The sequence below is a fragment of the Dendrobates tinctorius genome, unplaced genomic scaffold, assembly GCF_039654945.1.
Source record: "Dendrobates tinctorius isolate UK_male_01 unplaced genomic scaffold, ASM3965494v1 ptg000171l, whole genome shotgun sequence".
NCBI lineage: Eukaryota > Metazoa > Chordata > Amphibia > Anura > Dendrobatidae > Dendrobates > Dendrobates tinctorius.
This window is the reverse complement of record NW_027361838.1, coordinates 15,015,043-15,038,727: the sequence shown is the minus strand read 5'-3', so window position 1 is coordinate 15,038,727 and position 23,685 is coordinate 15,015,043. Positions and strand designations below refer to the sequence as shown.

At 43.3% G+C, this 23,685-nt stretch overlaps 1 protein-coding gene across 3 annotated transcripts; it reads left to right on the top strand.

The window, feature by feature from the left end:
- Positions 1-8,879: 8,879 nt before the first annotated feature.
- Positions 8,880-23,321, top strand: ZBTB14 (zinc finger and BTB domain containing 14). Of its 3 annotated transcripts, none has more exons than XM_073550903.1 (3): positions 8,880-8,943; positions 19,321-19,375; positions 19,968-23,321. In XM_073550903.1, the coding sequence occupies exons 2-3, from the start codon at positions 19,373-19,375 to the stop codon at positions 21,324-21,326; spliced, it is 1,362 nt and encodes a 453-aa protein (XP_073407004.1). In that variant the 5' UTR covers positions 8,880-8,943; positions 19,321-19,372; the 3' UTR covers positions 21,327-23,321. The 3 variants fall into 3 exon arrangements, with proteins under 3 accessions (XP_073407004.1, XP_073407003.1, XP_073407002.1); XM_073550902.1 differs by lacking the exon at positions 8,880-8,943 and adding an exon at positions 10,552-10,772; XM_073550901.1 differs by lacking the exon at positions 8,880-8,943 and adding an exon at positions 11,053-11,507.
- The last annotated feature ends 364 nt before the right edge of the window (positions 23,322-23,685 follow it).

Below are 23,685 nucleotides of genomic sequence, written 5' to 3'. Positions count from 1 at the left end.
TTCAATCAAATTGCACAGGGCATGTCGGAACACCTTACTCCTGATCTCCAGCTGAATGTCATGCAGGCATGCAATGCTGCTTACGTGCAGGCTATGCAGCAGACTCGGTATTTTCAGCAGTCAGTGGTGGCATTTCCACCTGTGCCATCACTGATATGCTTGACCTCAATGCTGAGCTCTGATGCATACCACTGCACGGCCACCACCATTCCAAGCCCTGCTGGACACTACAGTGCCACCACCATGCCGAGTGCTGTTGGACAGCCCACCGCCACCACCATGCCAAGTGCTGCTCCTGCTTGCACATCTTCCACCTTCACCAGCATGCAGCAACTGTACCCGGACCCTGGCAGGACATCCTCCACCACCACCAGCATGCAGAAGCAGCACCCGGACCCTGCCAGGACCTTCACCACCACCACCATGTATCAGCAGCACCCGGACCTTGACAGGCCGGCCTTCAGCACCAGGTCCCAGGAGTACCAGCACCCAGACCCTGGCAGGACCTTCACCACCAGCATGCAGCAGCAGCACCCGGACCCTGCAAGACCGTCCACCATGACCAGGCCGCAGGAAGACACCACACCACACCCAGGCTCCCCAGAAACCAGAGCAGATCCCAATAAAAGAGGGAAAAAAAACAGGGAATCTAGCACTCCCTCCCTCCTCACCTCCCAATGTGTCTGTGATGTCAGGTTTGTCTCTCCCTTTCAGTGTGTCTCTCCCGTCCCATGCCTCCAGTTCCATCCATTACCTCCCTGACCCCACTAGTTTGATCACCCCTTCTCCTGCAACCCCTGCATCGTCTTTACCCAGCCAGGCGTCCCAACTCAACACCCCCCAGTTACGTCACTCTACCCCCAGCTGCCGCAGTTAATATTTTATTTTTGTAAATAAATTTAATTTTATTTTTGTCCCCGATACTGTTTGGTTCTTTGTGTATTTTGCCGCCGGCAACACACACTGCACTGTAAAAACACTGCGCCGTACACTTTAAGTATTTGACACCACATAGTTCCAGGAGTGACGCAGCCTGAAAACTCCATTTTGTTCTTGTGTCTGTTGAGCTATCAGTTGTCAAAAACTAATATGACTTGTATTTTCTCCAGCATGCTTAATGCATTTGAAGCAGACTGAAGAGATAATGAAGGTAATACAAGGCATATCTATACTCACCTGGCCAGCTGTCAGAAATAGTGAATTCAGGATGCACAAAACCCAGCATCCTGTACTCACTATTTCTGACACCTGTTCAGGTGAGTATAGATATGCATTGTATTACGTCCACTGTCTGTTCAGTCTACGTAATCTATTTTAAACACTGAAGAGACAATGGAGGTCATACAAGGCATATACAGTCATATGTAAAAGTTTGGGCACCCCTATTAATGTTAACCTTTTTTCTTTATAACTATTTTGGTTTTTGCAACAGCTATTTCAGTTTCATATATCTAATAACTGATGGACTCAGTTATATTTCTGGATTCAAATGAGGTTTATTGTACTAACAGAAAATGTGCAATCTGCATTTAAACAAAATTTGACCGGTGCAAAAGTATGGGCACCCTTATCATTTTCTTGATTTGAACACTCCTAACTACTTTTTACTGACTTCCTGAAGCACTAAATTGGTTTTGTAACCTCATTGAGCTTTGAACTTCATAGCCAGGTGTATCAAATCATGAGAAAAGGTATTTAAAGTGGCCACTTGCAAGTAGTTCTCCTATTTGATTCTCCTATGAAGAGTGGCATCATGGGCTCCTCAAAACAACTCTCAAATGATCTGAAAACAAAGATTATTCAACATAGCTTTTCAGTGTAAGGATACAAAAAGTTGTCTCAGAGATTTAACCAGTCAGTTTCCACTGTGAGGAACATAGTAAGGAAATGGAAGAACACAGGTACAGTTCTTGTTAAGCCCAGAAGTGGCAGGCCAAGAAAAATATCAGAAAGGCAGAGAAGAAGAATGGTGAAAACAGTCAAGGACAATCCACAGACCACCTCCAAAGACCTGCAGCATCATCTTGCTGCAGATGGTGTCACTGTGCATCGGTCAACAATACAGCGCATGCATAACGCCTTTTTGTATGACCAAACAACTCAATCTTTGTTTCATCAGTCCACAGGACCTTCTTCCAAAATGTAACTGGCTTGTCCAAATGTGCTTTTGCATACCTCAGGCGACTCTGTTTGTGGCGTGCTTGCAGAAACTGCTTCTTTCGCATCACTCTCCCATACAGGTTCTCCTTCTGCAAAGTGCGCTGTATTGTTGACCGATGCACAGTGACACGATCTGCAGCAAGATGATGCTGCAGGTCTCTGGAGGTGGTCTGTGGTTTGTCCTTGACTGTTTTCACCATTCTTCTTCTCTGCCTTTCTGATATTTTTCTTGGCCTGCCACTTCTGGGCTTAACAAGAACTGTACCTGTGTTCTTCCATTTCCTTACTATGTTCCTCACAGTGGAAACTGACTGGTTAAATCTCTGAGACAACTTTTTGTATCCTTCCACTGAAAAGCTATGTTGAATAATCTTTGTTTTCAGATCATTTGAGAGTTGTTTTGAGGAGCCCATGATGCCACTCTTCATAGGAGAATCAAATAGGAGAACTACTTGCAAGTGGCCACTTTAAATACCTTTTCTCATGATTTGATACACCTGGCTATGAAGTTCAAAGCTCAATGAGGTTACAAAACCAATTTAGTGCTTCAGGAAGTCAGTAAAAAGTAGTTAGGAGTGTTCAAATCAAGAAAATGATAAGGGTGCCCATACTTTTGCACCGGTCAAATTTTGTTTAAATGCAGATTGCACATTTTCTGTTAGTACAATAAACCTCATTTGAATCCAGAAATATAACTGAGTCCATTAGTTATTAGATATATGAAACTGAAATACCTGTTGCAAAAAACAAAATTGTTATAAAGAAAAAAGGTTAACATTAATAGGGGTGCCCAAACTTTTACATATGACTGTATATACTCACCTGGCCTGCTGTCAGAAAGTGAATTCATGATGCTGTGTTTTTGTGCATCATGAACTCACTATTTCTGACACATGGCCTTGTGAGTATATCCATTGTCTCTTCAGTCTACGTAATCTATTTCACAGAGACTGAAGAGACGATGGAAGTCATGCAAGGCATATCTATACTCACCAGGCTATGTGTCAGAAATAGTGAGTTCATGATGCACAAAAACCCAGCATCATGAATTCACTATTTCTGACACATGCTGAGTGCTGGGGAGCGGTCGTGGCAGGGGTAAAATAAATTTTTTTCCATTTCTGCCCATATCAGAATTTTTAAAAGTCTGGGAGTCATTGCCACGGCCAAAAGCTCCAATGTCCATGGTGAGAAAGTGACAGTCCACATCTGCTATTGCCATGAGCACAACAGAAAAATATTTTTTGTAGTTAAAGTACTCCGATCTAGATCTGGCGGGTTTGGTAATCCGTATGTGCTTTCCATCCACTGCTCCCACACAGTTGGGGAAATTACACACTCGCCAGAATTTGTCTGCAATTTCCAGCCACATTTCCGCAGTGGGTAGGGGGATAAATTCATCCTGGAGAACATTCCACAAAGCCCGGCAGGTGTCCGCAACAATTCCAGAGAGAGTGGAAGTTCCTAGCCGGTACTGAAAATGGAGCGATGATAGTCTCTCTCCTGTAACCAGGAATCTGCCAAACAGAGAAAGAAAAAAATTAAAAAGCTAAACAGATAAAGTTGAAAAAAATTTAGACAAGGCAGAACAATAATAATTATGACAGGCATTGGTTTAGAATTATTACGTACCTTAATGTGACCAGGAGACGTTCCTCAGCAGGAATCGTTCTACGGAGCTGGGTGTCCGGTCTCCGGATGGCTCCTTGGACACGACCAAGCAAATCCCTGAAGGTCTCTTGAGACATTCTGGTATATTCCTGAAATTTCGCCGGGTTGGCATTGAGCTCGCTGTATAGGGTATGGTAGGCTCCACGGATCTCCCGGACTTCAATAATGGGGTGTCTCCAATAACGCCGACGCCGTCTTCTCTGTTCTTATCTATTTCTTTGTTGCTCACAAGCAAACTCATAGGCAAGAAACCGCTTTATACTTAAATCCAGGTTGAAATAAAAGCTCTCCATGCGAAGATCCATCATGACACAGGATACAGGAACAAAATCTGAAGATTTCAGCTGTCCAAGGGTCTATATAACGATATCCCATAAGACACGCCCACTGTTGTCCCATTGGTGATGTCTGTTCATCTAGTTTTTTCTCCTGTAAAATTTTCCACCGTGCGCTAAAAAGACGCAAAAGCAGGCAAACGCTGCAGTTTTTTTGACCGCATGCGTAAGCTACTGCGTCTAAAAACCGCAGCGTTTGCATGTGTTTTTTCGTGCGTTTGAGGTTGCGGAAGATACGCTGTGGATTCAACCGCAAATGTGAACTTAGTCTTAAGTAGTTATTTGTGCACCAACAATACTTAGGCCGGTCTTTAGAACTTAACTGTATGCAGAATTGGCCTTTGTACATGTCTGCATTATTGAATGCTTTATATATTCTGATATTTTGAATACTGCGTTTTTACGTCTGGTTGTAGCACAGATTTTGCGCAGTTATTCACAATTTGGCATATTTAACCCCTTAGCGACAGAGCCAGTTTGCAGCTTAATGACCAGGCCAATTTTTACAATTCTGACCACTGTCCCTTTATGAGGTTATAACTCTGGAACGCTTTAATGGATCCCGCTGATTCTAAGACTGTTTTTTCGTGACATATTGTACTTCATATTAGTGGTAAAATTTCTTTGATAAGTCTTGTGTTTATTTATGAAAAAAATGGAAATATGGCGAAAATTTTGAAAATTTTGCAATTTTAAAACTTTAAATTTTTATGCCCTCAAATCAGAGAGATGTGTCACACAAATTTCTTAATAAATAACATTTCCCACATGTCTACTTTACATCAGCACAATTTTGGAAGCAAAATTTTTTTTTGTTAGGAAGTTATAAGGGTTAAAAGTTGACCAGCGATTTCTCATTTTTACAACAAAATTTACAAAACCATTTTTTTTAGGGACCACATCATATTTAAAGTCATTTTGAGGGGTGTACATGACAGAAAATACCCAAAAGTGGCACCATTCTAAACACTAGACCCCTCAAGGTGCTCAAAACCACATTCAAGAAGTTTATTAACCCTTTAAGTGCTTCACAGGAACTAAAGCAATGTGGAAGGAAAAAATTAATATTTAACTTTTTTTTGCAAAAAATTTACTTCAGAACCAATTTTTTTATTTTCACAAGTGTTAAAAGAGAAAATCAACCACAAAATGTGTTGTACAATTTCTCCTGAATACGCCGATACCCTATATGTGGGGGTAAACCACTATTTCAGCACACGGCAGAGCTCGCAAGGGATGGAGCGCCGTTTGACTTTTTCAACGCAGAATTGGCTGGAATTGAGATCGGATGCCATGTTGCGTTCGGAGAGCCCTTAATGTGCCTAAACAGTGGAAACCTCCAACAAGTGACCCCATTTTGGAAACTAGACCCATTAAGGAACTTATCTAGATGTGTGGTGAGCACTTTGAACCCCCAAGGGCTTCACAGAAGTTTATAACGTAGAGCCGTGAAAATAAAAAATCCATTTTTTTTTCCACAAAAATGATCTTTTCACCCCCAAATTTTTATTTTTACAAGGGTAACAGGAGAAATCATACCCGCACAGTTGTTATGCGATTTGTCCTGAGTACGCCGATACCCCATATGTGGGGGGGAACCACTGTTTGGGCGCATGGGAGAGCTCGGAAGGGAAGGAGTGCCATTTTGGAATGCAGACTTTGATGGAATGGTCTGCGGGCATCATGTTGCGCTGGCAGAGCCCCTGATGGGCCTAAACAGTGGAAACCCCCCACAAGTGACCCTAATTTTGGAAATTAGACCCCCTAAGGAACTTATCTAGATGTGTGGTGAGCACTTTGAACCCCCAAGCGCTTCACAAAAGTTTATAAACGCAGAGCCGTGAAAATAAAAAGTCTTTTTTTATTTCCACAAAAGTGATTTTTTAGACCCCAATTTTTAGACCCCCAAAGTTGGCAAATTGTGGAAACCCCTCAATTCTTGCTCCAACCCTAACCCTAATCCCAACCCTAATCCCTAATCCTAACCCTAATTCTAGTTCGCCCTAACCCTAATTCTAACCCTAGTCGTGACCCAAGCCCTAACCCTAGCCCTAGCACAACCCTAACCCTAGCCCTAACCCTAGCCCAACCCTAACCCTAACCCTAGCCCAACCCTAACCCAACCCTAGCCCTAACCCTACCCTAACCCTAGCCCAACCCTAACCCTAATGGAAAACTGAAAAAAAAAAATATTTTCTTTATTTCATTATATTGGCCTATATAAGGGAGTGATAAACGGGGGGGTTATGTACTATTTTTTTTTATTTTGATCACTATGATCGTTTATCATAGTGATCAAAATAATGAATGGAATCTGCCAGCCGGAGCCGGCAGACTCCCGGCGGGCGCACTGCGCATGCGCCCGCCATTTTCAAGATGGCGGCGCCCATCGGAGGATGCCGGCGGGACGTGGGACCACCGGGAGGGGACGGAGGGCCACGGAGAGGTACCAGGGGGGGATCGGGGACCCTATTTCTCTCTCCTCTGATGTGCGATCACATCAGAGGAGAGAGAAATTAAATGTAAAATCGCGGCTTTTTTTTTTTTTTGCGGTTGCCGTTATAGGGTTAATAACGGCGATCGCAAAAGCGGGGGTCGGTAAAAACCGACCGATTCATGTTCTCTGGGGTCTCGGCTACCCCTGGCAGCCGAGACCCCGGAGAAAATCCGACACTGGGGGGCGCTATTCACTTACATCACAGCGCCGTGAATTAACGGCGCTGTGGTTTTAGTACCCTTAATTACCGCCGTTAAAAGGCGTATCGGCGGTCGTTAAGGGGTTAAGTATTTACAGTAAAAGTACTAATTACTTACCGAAAGTATGGGGGTTAGTCTTTAGTATAAATTTGGTTAACAATTATTTATTCATATGTGTAGAACTGATTTATTTTGGTTATGTGCCATTTTATGTGTTTCTGGATAACACAGGATTAGATTGTACGGTTTAATGCTGGATTTAGTCATCTATGCTCTCTTTTGGACTGATTGATGTTAGATTTCACAGATATTTTGACTTTGGCTAAAGTGAGTGTCAGGGTATTTGTTTTTTTTTTTGTTGTTGAGAATTTGGTGCGCCAAAGCCTAACGCAGACCCCCACCACATGCAACATGCTTCAGAATAGGCAGGGTGCCTCTAACCCTAACCAAGGGTCAGGCTGCAGCCATGTCACCCTCTGCATCAGATGTGTGATCTGGGCTTGTTTGCTCCTGAGGGACGGACTAAAAAGAATGAAGAAAAGGAATGAAAAAAAAGAATGAACATAATAACTTACAGGAAATCATCACAGATCCCATATAAACATGTGTGTATTATATTCCCTGAGCTTTATAGCTGGGGAATGAATATGAATTATATGTAGATAATAGGGGAATGAACAAATATCACATATATACAGGAGTATATTATATTCCCTGAGCTTTATAGGTGCGGAGTGAACATGAAATATATATAGATAATAGGAGAATGAACACATATCCCATAGAAACAGGGGCATATTATATTCCCTGAGCTTTATAGGTGGGGAATGAACATGAAATACATGTAGATAAAAGGGGAATGAACACATATCCAATATAAACAGCTGTATATTATATTCCCTGAGCTTTATAGGTGGGAAATGAACACGAAATACAAGTAGATAACAGAGGAATGAGCACATATCCCATATAGACAGCTGTATTTTATATTCCCTGTGCTTTATAGGTGGGAAATGAAAATGAAATACATGTAGATAATAGGGGCATAAACACATATCCCATATAAACATGTGCATATTATATTCCCTGAGCTTTATAGGTGGAGAATGAACATGAAATATGTGTAGATAATAGGGGAATGAACACATATCCCATATAAAAAGGTGTATGTTGTATTCCCTGAGCTTTATAGGTGGGGAATGAACATGAAAAACAAGTAGATAACAGAGGAATGAACACATATCCCATATAAACAGCTGCATTTTATATTCCCTGTGCTTTATAGGTGGGGAATGAAAATGAAGTACATGTAGATAATAGGGGCATAAACACATATCCCATATAAACATGTGTATATTATATTCCCTGAGCTTTATATGTGGAGAATGAACATGAAATGTGTAGATAATAGGGGAATGAACACATATCCCATATAAAAAGGTGTATGTTGTATTCCCTGAGCTTTATAGGTGGGGAATGAACATGAAATACAAGTAGATAAGAGGACTGAGCAAATATCCCATATAAACAGTTGTATATTATATTACCTGTGCTTTATAGGTGGAAAATGAACATGAAATATGTGTAGATAATAGGGGAATGAACACATATCTCATATAAAAAGGTGTATGTTGTATTCCCTGAGCTTTATAGGTGGGGAATGAACATGAAAAACATGTAGATAAAAGAGGAATGAGCAAATATCCCATATAAACAGGTGTATATTATATTCCCTGTGCTTTATAGGTGTGGAGTGAACATGAAATACATGTAGATTGTGTTGACGAGCTGCTGGTTTCACAGGGGGTTTTGCCTAGGGGGCGCTGCAGGACAGAGGATGCAGACCATCAGTAAGGTCGAGAAGATGCCGCAATGTGGTGTGAGCGGGACCGAGGCCTAGCTGGGAGCGCGGTGTCAGGAGAGACGATTGAGGCGGAGCCAGAAAGTAATCGGGCGGACAGAAGCCGGTCGAGGCTGCAGTACAGAGGAAGAAAACAGGACGCTGTCAGAGCTGAGACAGAGGGTCAAACGCCAGACGGGAGTGTGGGATCCAGAGGACAAGACGTGAGCATAGTCAGAGGTGAGTCATGGGTCAGAAGCCAAAAGGGAGCGTAAAACCGGAGGAAAAGATCAGAGCGTAGTCAGGGGTGAGCCGAGGAGTCAGGAAACCAGAGAGGACTGAACGATACCAAAACAGAAGATGGAAGCACAAGTCAGGGAACAAACAGGGTCATAATACAAATACAGAGGAACAACGATTATAGCAGAGTAACTTGGGTCTTTGCTCTAGCCGAGAGAACAGAAGTATCACAGACACCGAACCCAGGAAATACCGTCACTAAATAGCCGCCCCTGAATTAGAGAGAGGCAAATTAAATTAACTGACCTGACAAGGACAGAAAAGGAACAACCCCGTCCTGGATCATGACATAGATTATATGGGATGTGTTCATTCCTCTATTATCTGCATATATTTCATGCTCATTCCCCACCTATAAAGCTTACGGAATATAATATACACCTGTATATATGGGATCTGTGTTCATTTCTCTATCATATACATATATTTCCTGTTCATTCCCCACCTATAATGCTCAATGAATATAACATACAGCTGTTTATATGGAATATGTGTTAACACCTCTATTATCTACATTTATTTCATGTTCAATCCCCACCTATAAAGCTCAGGGAATATAATATACACCTGTATATATGGGATATGTGGTCATTCTCCCATTATATACATATATTTCCTGTTCATTCCCCACCTATAATGCTCAATGAATATAACATACAGCTGTTTTTATGGAATATGTGTTACACCTCTATTATCTACATTTCATGTTCAATCCCCACCTATAAAGCTCAGGGAATATAATATACACCTGTTTATATGGGATATGTGGTCATTCTCCCATTATATAGATTTCCTGTTCATTCCCCACCTATAATGCTCAAGGAATATAACATACAGCTGTTTATATGGGATCTGTGGTCATTGCTCTATAATTTCACACATATAGATCATATTTATTCTCCATTTATATAGCTCAGGGAATATAACATACACCTGTATATTTGAGATCTGTGTTGATTTTCTAATTGTCTACATAAAATTCACGTTCATTTCATATCCAAGATGCCTAAGAAATCTATAATACCTCTCTGTCTCTTTGGACCTATAAGTTATGTTCATTCTTTTTGGTCCGTACTTGCTCCTGATCCTCTTGCTGTACCTGGGAATGTCTCTGCTCATTTAGTAAGCCTACAGCTGATGTTTGCACTTTTCGGCTGCTGCCTTCCTGCATATTCGCTAGTATGTGACTCTTGGGCTTGCTTGTGTGAGAGAACTACACGCTATGGAGGCCATCATCTCTGGTAGCTCGTCACCACACTGCCCCACGAAGAGCAGCGCTGCTGAGCTAATGTCTGTCGAGGACCAGGCTCATACACGGCACACCGCGGTCATGGCTCCCCCCTCTTCCCCATGCTGGTGACAGTGACGGTCACGGCCGCCGCCTCAGGCACCACATGAGGTCCCGCACCGCTCGCCTCGCACTACGCGGACTTGACTTGCCACAGGACAGGAGCGCGCGCCGCCAGCGGGCGTTCCCGCTCTTTTGTGCTCCCCGCCGCAGCCCCGCCCCCTGGTGCGAGCACGCCTATAACGGCTGGTAATACTGCTGTTAATGGCGCTCTCTGCCGACCACCACATCCGCCATATTGCACGCACTGTGACCGAGACGTGAATGGCGCCCCCGCCCCAGCACTGGGCCGTCCCGTGCCTGCGCGGCGCGCCCTCTCTGCACGGCGCATGCACAGCAGACTCACAAAGACGTGCACGACTCACGTCCCCTGCCCGCTGTAGTCCCTAGCATAGAGCGGCTCACGGCCGGCGGCCACAAGGTAAGCGCTCCAGCCGCGTCATGGCGCCGGCCGGTGGACGCGGGTTGCGCCTCTGCCTTAGATGGCTGTGCGCGCTCTCGCTACAGTGCCACGCGCTGAAAGCAGGCGGTCAGCCGAGCGCAGACTCCTGTGTTCTGCTTTTACGTTAAGGAGCGGATAGATAACGGCAGAGGCACAGGAGCAGGCGGAAGAGCGGCTGCTTATGAGCATGCGTGCTGCCGCCCGTGTGCGGGTGCTTGTTCTGGCGGGAGGGGCGCGCAGCAGTGCTGGATAGTGACCCGGGGTGCGAGGACGCCTCACGTTACAGCTCCGCGCCGCAGCCACATTGTGTGAGGAGGGAGACGGCCGCGGCCTGCTCCTCACAGCCGTGCACGGCGCCGCCCGCACACATGAGCGCTCATCGCCGGCCGCAGGCTCCGCTCTCCTGTCTCCTGCTGCAATACGCAACAACCGCTGCTAATAGTGACTGCATGGGGTGCAAATGGCGGCACCCAGGGAGAGCTGCAGAGTTACCTCTGGTGCCTACTCCCCATAGGAAAACCTGATTGTGTCTTATCTCTGGTGTGAACAAAGGGTGTAGTGACAGCCTATTGCTGGATGTTTTATTTTTCGTTTAGTCATCTGCCTTCAAGAACTGTCTGGTGGTCCCAAAACACCTGAGAGCCGGTGGGCTTGTATAGATATTCACTAATGCAAATGGGCAGCCTATGGGCTCATGCACACAGTCAGTATTTGGTGAGTTTTTACCTCAGTATGTGTTAGGCCTCTTTCACAGTTCAGTTTTTTTGTGTCAGTTAAAATCCGCCAAAAAGGCAGACAAGCGGATCCGTTCTTAACTGACGTGAACGGATGCCACAGGATCCGTTTTTTGACGGAACCGCAAAATGAGGAAATTTAAAGGAACTGCTGGCCGAGAGAGAGATTTTTTTTTTTTTTTTTGTCCGGCACCCAGACAGAATTTCGGGTTAAATCAGTGTCTGGAGGATCCGCCGGCCTAAAAACCTTGCAAGCTCCGTTTGGAAATCTTTGAGGATGGTGACGGACAGCAACATTATGGCGGATCCTCACAAAAACAGATGCAATGGATGGCAATCTGTCAAGATCCGCCAATAATGGAAGTCAATGGGGAAAAAACGGATCCGCAAAAAAAAATTGCGGATCCGTTTTTTTCAAAACCTGGCGGATTTTGACTGTAAAAAACGGAAGTGTGAAAGAGGCCTAAGCCAAAACCAGGAGAGGAACAATCAGAGGAAAAGTATAATAGAAACCCGTCACCACTTCTGGGTTTGGATTACAAATACTGAGTCAAAGCATAAGACAATTTCTGTCAAAATTGACAAATAGAATCTCACCCAATACAAATAGATATAAATAAAGCAATAGGTGAAAAAACATAACCTTTAATCCGTTAATTAAAAGACTGCCAACATATGTCACCCAAATGTGAATAAAACGCATAAAAGATGCTAATCTAATAGATGGGCCCTAAAAAAAGGGGAGGGGGAACCACCTAAATGCATTCAGGATATAAATTGTCACCAAATCTATTGCATAGGTGAACAAAATATAGAAGGTACAGCAAAAGGAAACAATCCCACACGTGAATGCCGTAACCTAATTGCTTTATATATATATATATATATATATATATATATATATATATATATATATATATATATATATATATAATGCAAAGTGCCAGAAAGGTCTCTCAGGACCACATAGGCAATCAGGTGAGATTGTTCCTTTTATATTACTATCTCACTGAATAAGATGATGGGTCGGGAGTCTCCAAGGATCCTCTGTTCGGTCCAAATGGAGGGCGAATAAGGGAAGACAATACCCTGTCAAATCCCTTAGGGGCTAGCAGTCAACTAATCCCCAAACTCCCGCCCTGACAAGGGCAGTCCACAGCTCACCCTAAATTGCACATGCCCTGCACTTTCCCTAAGGCTGTGTGCACACGATGCAGAAACGCTGCGGGTCCGCAGTGTGACTTACAGTATAATGTAAATCAATGTAAAAAAAAAAACCCGCTGTGCAGACGCTGCAGATTTTTCCGCGCGGTTTCCTGCGGTACAAAATCCGCAGCATGTCACTTTTGTGCGGTTTTCCACCTCCCCAGTCTCCAAATCCGCAGGGGGAAAACCGCATTAAAAATGGAAGAAATCCGCAGGAAAAATGCAGGTCATTCATTTGACCTGCGTATTTCTTCAATTCTGCGCGAAAAATCCGCAGGGCAAAAAAGTACGTGTGCATTCAGCCTAAAGGGGTGTCCCTACGTGTTTCATCCAAGTAAAATCTTCAGGGGACCTAACTTGTAAAGTGCCATAGTGCTATTATTAAGAGGAGACAAATCCTTCCACTCTCAATGCTATCTGCAGGGTGTGGAGGGAAGAGGGCATATTTATAGATAATGTCACTTCATGTGAGATCACGCATAGTTGTTAACACCTGTCGCCATGATTAATTATCTCTTATGCCGCATATATGTTCCCCCATAAATGAACCACTTATTACCCGCATTCCGGGCAGACGCCATTGTCCACGCCACTTCCGGGCCGTGGAACGCACGCTAATAGGACCCAGAACATCCACCGGGGATGTAACTCCACCTCCAGCGACGCCAATGCACAATGTGCACCCGAGAAGAATGACCGACTTCCGGTCCGTGGGGAATGCCCAGGGGCGGCGCAACACGCCTACCTCCCTGGCTGGAGGGCCAAGCTCCCCCTCCAGCGGTGCCAATTACAATGCGCACACATGTAGATATTACCTACTTCCGGTCCGCGGGAGAACATACAAAGGCAGCACAGTACGTATCAGCCTCACTTCCGGTGACATCAGCCAAATGAGTGCACCGGTCAAATGCCTCCCGCATCCGATCCACAGAAGAGTCAGTCCAGAACATAGAGTGCAGCAACAATAAGAGCACTGACCCCAACTGAAACACCATGCGTCAAACAATAGTCTGCCCTATACAGAGTGTCACAATAACGACGCTAATTAGGTGCCGCATGATATGTAAAATCAAATGTGGGGATACTAATTACTGTTGCATACCACTCCTAATGTAAAAAAAGGCTCATTTATTAAGACATACTGGGGAGCAAAACGATAAGGGGGACGACAAAAAATGTATTCCACAGAAAATATCCTGGTATAGGGTGACAAAAAAGAGATTATAGCATAATGTGTGATGTTCAGATACTGTAGGTGACAAATAGGAGACCAAGGAAGAGTTCAAATAAAACATCTGAAATTAATCTGATCGTTGAGGCCTTTGGGCATAACTGTGCCCAAATAAAAAATCCACTTAGCCTCTCGTTGTAGAAGCAACTGATCCCAGTTGACCCCCTCTGCAGTTTAAAAACCTTGTCAATGGCAGTGAATTTGAGGAATCCAATTTGTCCATCGTACACTATGGATGTCTAGAAATTGGGGTGTCCCTCTTGTGTAACACATCACCCACATGCTCACCAATACTCCTCCTAAATTCACGAATGGTTTTACCAACATATTCTAGTCCACAAGTGCAAGTCGCTTTATAGATAACGCCTTTGGTGCTACAATTCATAAAGTGTTTGATGGAATGACTTTTCCCCGTTACGTTACTCACAAAGCTCTTACCAACCCCAATGTATTGACAAGCAACACAATGGCCACATTTATGGCAGCCCACGACGTCACTGTCGAGCCATGTTTTAATATTTGGGGTGGAAAAATGACTATGCACAAGTCTATCGTTAAGGGACCTAGCTTTCTTGTAGGTGATTTGAGGATGGTTACTTAAGTGAGGAGAAATATCATTATCCATCTGTAGGATAGACCAGTGTTTTTTGATGATGTTCCTCACTGGAATCGCCCCATTATCATATGTTGTGATGAACCTTAGAGTGTCATTCTCCAAAGCTTTTTTTATTGTTGGGATTCAGTAATTCAACCCGCTCCCAGCCCTTGGCCCTTTGGTAAGCCTCTTTCAATACATTCCGGGGATAACCCTATCTAGGAATCTATCCCTCAAATCTCTAGCCTGAGTTTCAAAAGTCGAGATATCGGAACAGTTTCTTCAAACCCTAAGATACTGTTACTTAGGGATGGCTCTCTTCAAATGTTGCGGGCGTTGGTGGACGTTGGCTTCCTGTATGTAGAGGTCACCAAGTCTCCTCTTTCGTTTTTCTCAATGAGAATGTCAAGAAAGGGCAGTCTCGAAGTCTCAGTTACTGATGTAAAGAATAATCCTATATCATTACAATTGAGCTTAGCTACAAATTCCCCAAACTCCTCAACTGAGCTATTCCATACGATGAATATATCATCTATGTACCGTGTCCATAATTCAGGGACACGGCACATAGATGAACATCTACCTGGACATTCCCGAACACTACCGTCTCCTCCCACCAGCCAAGGAGGAGAATTGCATAAGCCGGCGCACAGGGGCTCCCCATGGCGGTCCCCCTCAGCTGGTGGTAGATCTTATGGTTAAATGCAAAAAAAATTGCGTGTTACGACAAAATCGAAGGAGCTTTAGTACAAAATGGTTATGTTCTCGATACTGACACCCTCTCATGTTCAAAAAATATTTGACAGCTTCCAAACCATGTACATGAGGTATAGACGAGTACAGGGCCTCAACATCTATACTTGCCGAATATGACTGAGGGTCAATAGTAAGTTCTTCCAATCGACGGAGGAGATCAGGTGTATCTTGAACAAAGGATTGAAGAGAAGAAACAAACGGCGATAAAATCCGATCCAGGTAGATTTCAGCATTCTGACAAAGACTTCCTATTCCTGATACAATTGGCCTGCCGTTAAGAGGACTAAGCCCTTTATGAATTTTTGGCAGGCAATAGAATGTGGCGGCCGTGGTGATGTGTGCGCGGCTGGCCCGGCCGCAGCGCACAGCACTTGGGGCCCAATGACTAGAAGCACAGGAGCGGGGCCCCTGACCTGTGGGCCCCCTTCTGTACTGCTGCTCTCCGATCCCCATACAGCAGTTAGGGCAGCAATGCCCTGGTGGCGGCCCTGTTTAGAACACTCTGTGACCCCATCCAGACAAATTCCACTGCAAAACGGAATTTTGATGTTTGCCCCAGGAAGGCAATATACATTATACTAGTAGACTGCGCCTGGGTGACTGCCTCCAGTATGCATATTATGCCTGAAAATGATGCATGTTCTCACTACTGGCACCATCCTCTAATGAGATCTGTGTTTTGTTGTTTTAAACATTGAAGTCTATTACATACACCAGTGGATGACCAGTACTCAATTGAAACTGGTCCAGTAAGCAAAAAACACATCCTTTTCAAACGGATTAGTTTTCCATATACCGTACTTCTCGGATTATAAGACACACTTTTTTTCCCCCAAATTTGGGGGGAAAGTGGGGGTGCGTCTTAGAATTATTATACCACCGGCCGCGACTGGAGCAGGGTCGCGGCTGGAGGAGGAAAGATTGGATGAGATGGGATGAGGGGGTGTTCCAATGCGGGTCGCTGCAGGTGTCTCTGCCGACATTTTGTGAAAGGCCAGAGCCCCTGCAGTTCCATGGTTTCCTGTGCAGTGGAAAATGGTTGCCGGGGCCGGCACATGCGCAGATGGAGATCTCGGCACCATCTCGGGAGATGAGCTCTCAGCCTGCAGCAACGCTCCACTCTTGCCTGCTCCAGCAGCGACCCTGGGACCCCTGCTTCACTGCAGTCACCACCCACTGTAAGGAATAAGACACATGGATTGTAAGAAGCATCACCATTTTATTAAAAAAAAAATTTTATCCTATTTTTATCCTCAAAATTTGGGGTGTGTCTTATAATCCGCAATATACGGTACTTCAATGTAAACAAAAAAAAAACCCTGAAGAAATAAGGTTTTTTAGCTGGACAAAAAAAAATCTGCACAATTTGTTTGTAAACAGAGTGCTGCTGGATTCTTTGAAACAGATGATTCCTGGACACGTGCAGTTAGCCTAAAGCAGAGGTCTGAAACACGCGGGCCGCATGCGGCCCCTAAGGCAGGCATCTGTGGCCTGCGGTGCAGGGCTGCCATCAGGGCGTTACTGCCCTGACTGGTGTATGGAGTCCAGTCAACAGGGGGGGCCCTCATCAAGCCTGGTCAACAGAGGGGGCCCACATCGGGCCCCGTCACCTCTACCCATCGGGCACCACTGCCTCGTCTCCAGCGGCAGGATTCTGCCGGTCAAGTAACTAAGCCTGCGTCCAGGACGCAGGTTCAGTTACTCTATTGCCGTGCGGAAGTTAAAGCTGCCAGCCAATCGGAGGCTGGCAGCTGACGTCATTGCGCAAGTGCAAACGGCAGGATTGGAGATACAGGGGGCATGATTGGAGACACGGGGCAGGATGAAAGACACTGGGGGCATTGGATACAGGAGGCATGTGGAGTAAGCCTGCAAATTTCCGTTAAGTTTAAACCTAGCAGTATTATAGTACAGTAATATAGAATTGTTATAGTAGTTCAAATAAACAATTGTTTAACAATTTTGTACTGTACTAAGTTTGAAAGGAATGCGGCCCGCCAGCTTAAATTTTTTTTTTTTTTTTTCTTTTTTTAACGTGCGGCCCATTTACTCTGCCGAGTTTGAGACCCCTGGCCTAAAGACTTGTCTCCTACTGAACAACCCTGGCTGAATGACTTCAGTACCCCACAGGGCAAAAAAAATTATAATTCTTGTACAGTGGCGCCGTTCCAGCGATATTGGTGCTGCCACTTCCAACAGGTCACATTGCATTATTTTGCTATGTGATTACTGCTGCCAATCTGCAACTATTGTTGCAGATCATCAATATTCAGTCAGAGCTGATATCTCCGTCGAAATGATAAAAGTTGCTGCTGATCAGTAAGCGTTTTATTTGCTGCAGTTGTGACATGACACAATGTCATGTGACCTACTGGAAATAGCATTTGCACAATCTCTAAGGCCTCTTTCACACTTCAGTTTTTTACAGTCAGTCACAATCCGCCAGGTTTTGAAAAAAACGGATCCTCAATTTTCTTTTGAGGATCCGTTTTTTTTTCCCCATTGACTTCCATTACTGGCGGATTGTGACGGATTGCCGTCACATCCATTTTTTTTGCGGATCCGCCAAAAGTTGCTGTCCGTCACCATCCTCAAAGATTTCAAAACGGAGCTTGCAACGTTTCTTTTTCTGGCGGATCCTCCAGACACTAATTTAACCCGAAATTGTTTCTGGGTGACGGACAAAAAAAACAAAACAAAATAATCTCTCTCGCTTTCTCTCTCGCTTTCTCTCTCGCTTTCTCTCTCGCTTTCTCTCCCCCCCCCCCAAATTAAGTTGACAACATCCTGTCTTACCATTTCATCCTGTAAAAATCCTATAGCATCTTTGACTTTTCTTTTGACATATCCCCAAAATCTTTTATTATTGCTTTTGACGTCTCTTGCAAGCCTCAATTCATTTTCCGCTTTAGATAATCTGATTTGTGCCCTGCAGGTTCTGCAGACAGCATTATATTCTTCTTTAGATATGCCTCCCTCTTTCCATTTTATAGACATTTCCTTAAATACTTCCTATTCTTCCCTCTTTTCGGAATTGTTAACAATTGTGCTTTGAGAATTTCATTTTTCAAGATTTCCCACCCTTCCTGGACATTTTTGTCCTTAAGGATATCCAGCCATTGGATCCCTCCAATTCTCTTTTTGAGTCCCTTAAAATCTGCCTTTCTGAAATCTAACCTTGACATCTGAGTCTTCACAGGTTTTCCTCCTCTAGTTATCCAAAATTCTAAAATGGCATGGTTGCTACCTCCTAGGGTCCCAGCCACTTTTACCTCCTCAACCATTTCCTCCCTTTTTATAAGGATTAGATCCAAGGTAGCAGTTTATTAAAAAAGGAGGGGACCTCTCTCTGTGCTTTCTTCCACTTCCTGTGTTGTGTACTTCTGGCTGTGTCACAAAATTCATCATTGTGTAAATTAGTACACGTGTAGTAAGCTGCGTTCCCGCTCTTAATACGCATGTGATTAGTAAGAATGCGGTTTTACCGCTTGTAATGAAAGTCTATGGGTAATTTTGCAGCGATGATGGAGCATCTCCACTACATAAATTGACATGCTGCGGTCTGGAATGACGCGCCGCATGTTCATCTTTGCAGGGATGCCGTCAGCGTCTCTGAACGTATAGTGGGCATGGGATTTCTTGAAATCCCATCCAATATGCTGTAACACTAACAGCTGGACGCTGCGGGTTTGACCATGCAGATGTACACAGCTTCCAACCTGCAGCGTTTACTGACCGTGGGAACATACCCTCAGATGCATATTTGGTGCAGATTTCACCTGCAGCAAATACTGAGCCATTCCTGATCGTGGGAACATACCCTTAGACAGAGAGAGCCCAGTGTGATGATACATGGACTTTTCACGTCCTAATTGAGACTGGCATGTACCATTAGGAAGTGAAAAGGCTTTAAAGTGATGGGAAATAGTTAATAAAAAGTCTTGCATGTATTTCATCATATTTATAAAAAATATCACTACCTACACTTTATCTTTTTTCATATAGGTTTCTTTACACTTCGAATTGCAAGCCTCCAGGAAGAGCATATTCTTTGTTCATGGTATGTGTTCTGGTTAATTAAAAATAAATAATTCCAAAATTGCTTCTATATTACTTGAGAAAGAGACACATGTGTTAAGCCAACTGTATTTAGTTAACAAAAGTATCAAGTGCTTAATGAGTGCAAAATTGAACTACATACGAATAATTTTTTTCCAAGGGTCGAAGGGAACCTGTCATATCGGATAATGCTATTTACCAGCATTTATAGTGTTAATCTGCAGGTAAATGGCATTAGCCGATATGATAGGTTCTCTTTAAAAGTAGTCATTACGGAACTGCACTTTAGAGAACAATATCATATATATAGTTAAAACATCCAAAATGCTTCACTTATGTTGAAGGGAACCTGTCACAAGGTGTTTGCTACCTAATCTGAGAGCATCGTAAAGTAGGGTTAGAGACTCTGATTCCTGTTAGGTGTCACTTACGGGGCAGCTTGATGTAGTTTTTATAGTTTTAAGCTATTCATCAGAATAAGAACATCTGTAAACTGATGTAATGTTAAATTGTTATCAGAACTTGTTCCATAATTTGGTTATAGTATATATGCTTACTATTTGTGATCTTTTTTTATTTCCTCTCAATTTTAGGATTTTTTTATAAGCATGTCCGAAACGCTGAAATATAACGATGATGATCATAAGGCTGTATTTTTAAAGACGCTGAATGAGCAACGACTGGAGGGTGAATTTTGTGATATCGCCATTGTTGTAGAAGATGTGAAGTTCAGGGCACATAGGTGTGTACTTGCAGCTTGCAGTACATACTTTAAGAAACTTTTCAAGAAGCTAGAAGTTGATAGTTCATCTGTCATAGAAATTGATTTTTTACGGTCTGATATATTTGAGGAAGTTCTCAACTATATGTATACATCCAAAATTGCTGTGAAGAAAGAGGATGTGAATTTGATGATGTCTTCTGGTCAGATACTCGGTATAAGGTTTTTAGATAAGCTGTGCTCTCAGAAGCGTGATGTGTCTGCAACTGATGAAAATACTTCATCTCCAAAAAATAAATATGCTTATGAGACAAGTCTGAAAATAACTCGTCAAGTTGGTGAGCCAAATAACCATCAAGATGATGATGTAGAAGAGATTGGAGATCATGATGATAGTCCTTCAGATGATACTGTGGAAGGAGCTCCTCAGGTCCATGAGGAGGAAAAGTTGCCTACCTCTACACTGCGAGTTCAGGAAGCTATCTTGAAAGAGTTGGGGAGTGAAGAAGTGCGGAAAGTTAATTGCTATGGTCAGGAAGTTGAAGCGATGGAGACTGCTGAACCTAAAGAGCTGGTACCGCAAACCCCTCAAGCTCTGACTTTTAATGAGGGCATTAATGAAGTGAAAGATGAGCAAGCACCAGCATGGACCACTGCAACAGGAGATATGAAATTTGAATATTTGCTTTATGGTCACAGAGAACAATTTGCATGTCAAGCATGTGGTAAAACATTTACTGATGAAGCCCGTTTGCGAAAGCATGAGAAATTGCATACAGCTGATAGGCCGTTTGTGTGTGAAATGTGTGCCAAAGCGTTTACTACACAGGCTCACCTTAAAGAACACCTGAAAATCCACACTGGCTACAAACCCTACAGTTGTGAAGTATGTGCCAAATCCTTTATCCGAGCACCAGATCTTAAAAAGCATGAAAGGGTACATAGTAATGAAAGGCCGTTTGCCTGCCACCATTGTGATAAAGCCTTTAAACACAAATCTCATCTTAAAGATCATGAAAGACGACACCGTGGAGAAAAACCATTTATTTGTGCTTCATGCACAAAAGCATTCGCTAAAGCATCAGACCTGAAGCGGCATGAAAATAACATGCACAGTGAACAACGCAAGCAAGTGACAACCAGTGCCATACAGAGTGAGACTGAGCAATTACAGGCAGCAGCTATGGCTGCTGAAGCTGAGCAGCAACTGGAATCCATTGCTTGCAGTTAAAATCAAATTATTTAGGAACCGGTTTTACTATGTTTACATTACACTGCTGAGGTACAGATGTGTCTGTTTCCTATTTTTAGTAAAAAAAAAAAAAAAACATTGCATATGACAACTGAGGTCAGAGAAATCTTTCAGTTTTTTTTATCATTTTTATATAATTTAATAGGACATATAGAGACCAAGTGTCCTTTAGTGTCACCCGTTTAAAACACCATTCCAGCATTTCTTATTTCAGCGCTGGTGTGATGCTACTAATTTACGTTCCCTGACCTCCCTAGTCTTATACTAACCAGACACTGTGTTCATCTCTTCCAGGTCTCCATCTTGTGACCGTAACTTCTGACTGACTTGAAATCAGAGGTATCGGTCACAAGCTCTCAATGCAAGTTTATGGGAGGTTAGTTCTCGTTCTTGTAGACTTGCATTGAGTTGTGACTTCCAGATCGTCCAGCAGGTCACAAATGTCTGGAGACCGACCGAAGCAGTACCAATAAAAGAATATAGCGGCTGCTAAGTATGAGACTAGGTGTACAGAACTTAGAGATTAGTATCACCACTCCACCTCTACAATAAAAAAAAAAACGCTGGAGTGGTGCTATAAAGGGACTTTGGCCCTGCCGTGAAGCACATTGTCACCAGTGCTGGCAGTCATTTAAATACACCTTCCCACCTGCTCATTTTCCCTCAATTTCCACCCCTTCTCCTGTAATTTACAGCTCTGCCTTCATTGGGCCAGCGAAGGAAGGTGATAGATAGAAACCAAGCAAGTGGGAAGGTGTATTTAAGTAATTGGCCACAACATGAAGCAACAAGCGCCTGTACTTGAGTTTAAGGCTGTGTGCCCACGTAGCGTTTTTTTAAGCGTTTCCGCAGCGTTTTTAAACGCGCGATTCTGCTGCAGAAATGCTTAAAAAAAGCATTCCATGCATTTGTAATAGAAAACGCACATGTTGTGCCAATGGTGCGTTTTTTACCGCTGCGGAATCGCTTAGGCCTCTTTCACACTTCAGTTTTTTACAATCAGTCACAATCCGCCAGGTTTTGAAAAAAAACGGATCAATTTTCTTTTGAGGATCCGTTTTTTTTCCCCATTGACTTCCATTACTGGCGGATTGCCGTCCGTTGCATCTGTTTTTTTTGCGGATCCGCCAAAAGTTGCTGTCCGTCACCATCCTCAAAGATTTGAAAACGGAGCTTGCAACGTTATTTTCTCTGGCGGATCCTCCAGACACTAATTTAACCCGAAATTCTTTCTGGGTGCCGGCCCAAAAAAAAAAAGTCTGTGTCTCTCTCTGTGTCTGTGTCTCTCTCTGTGTCTGTGTCTCTCTCTGTGTCTGTGTCTCTCTCGTTTCCTTTAAATTTCCTCATCCGTCTGAAAACAGATCCTGTGCCATCCGTTCACATCAGTTGAGAACGGATCCGCTTGTCTGCCTTTTTGGCGGATTTGAACTGATGCAAAAAACTGAAGTGTAAATGAGGTCTTAGCGGTAAAAAAACGCAGCATGTTCATTAATTTTGCGGAATTGCCCGCGATTCCGCATACCATCAATTATATGGGCAAAAGCGCATGTCAAAACACTTGACAATCGCGTCAAAAGCACGTGTCAAAAAGTGCATGCGTTTTCCCTGGCAAGGGCATGCGTTTCTGCTCAGGAAAAAATTGCTTGAAAAACGCTACGTGGGCACATAGCCTAAGAATTTCCCCAAAAAATATTAATGTATCAAACCGAATACATTCTCTTGTATTTCTAAATAATCAAAATTATTTTTCTTAAGCAGTGTAATGTGTATATAGTTTCTTTTATGTTCTGACCATTTAATGATGAATGTAAATACTAGTTCTGATATGGTGAGGCTTACTGTGTAAACATGAACCATAGTCTTAGAATACTTACTAATATTGAAACTTAGTTTTGTAAATTTTCAGACTTATACTCAATATAGAAGAAATATGTTTAAGCTATAAGAAAAATATAGGACATCATTGCAAACCAATATGTAAAGTGTGATCATTACGGTTTTATGTGCTTTATGATATCTGTTAAAGGATCTATCCACACAAGAGATAACTTACTGATTGTTGGGAGTCCAAATGCTGGATCCTTCACCCCTGAAGATCCCAACAACGCGTTCTGAAATGTTCCTTTGAAATGCGTCAGTGGCTGCACATAAACGCATCTGCTTCATTCATTGTCACTGGGTACAGCACATAAAGCAACTGTCACCAGTCAGGTGCTGCCCTTTTTGGTCAAAGTGAATCTGTCAGTAGGATCAACCTGCCTAAGCTGTCTGCATGGGCATGTAGGTCATAAGAAGCTGAATAAAATGATACCTTCATATCTGTGTTCTGATGTTGTAT

Excerpts from the sequence above, each read along its gene's own strand:
- ZBTB14 (XM_073550901.1), top strand. The coding sequence starts at position 11,488 with ATGCACACAGTCAGTATTTG. Across the intron at positions 11,508-19,320 it reads ATGCACACAGTCAGTATTTG|GTTTCTTTACACTTCGAATT; the intron begins GTGAGTTTTTAC and ends TTTTTCATATAG. Across the intron at positions 19,376-19,967 it reads GAGCATATTCTTTGTTCATG|GATTTTTTTATAAGCATGTC; the intron begins GTATGTGTTCTG and ends TCTCAATTTTAG.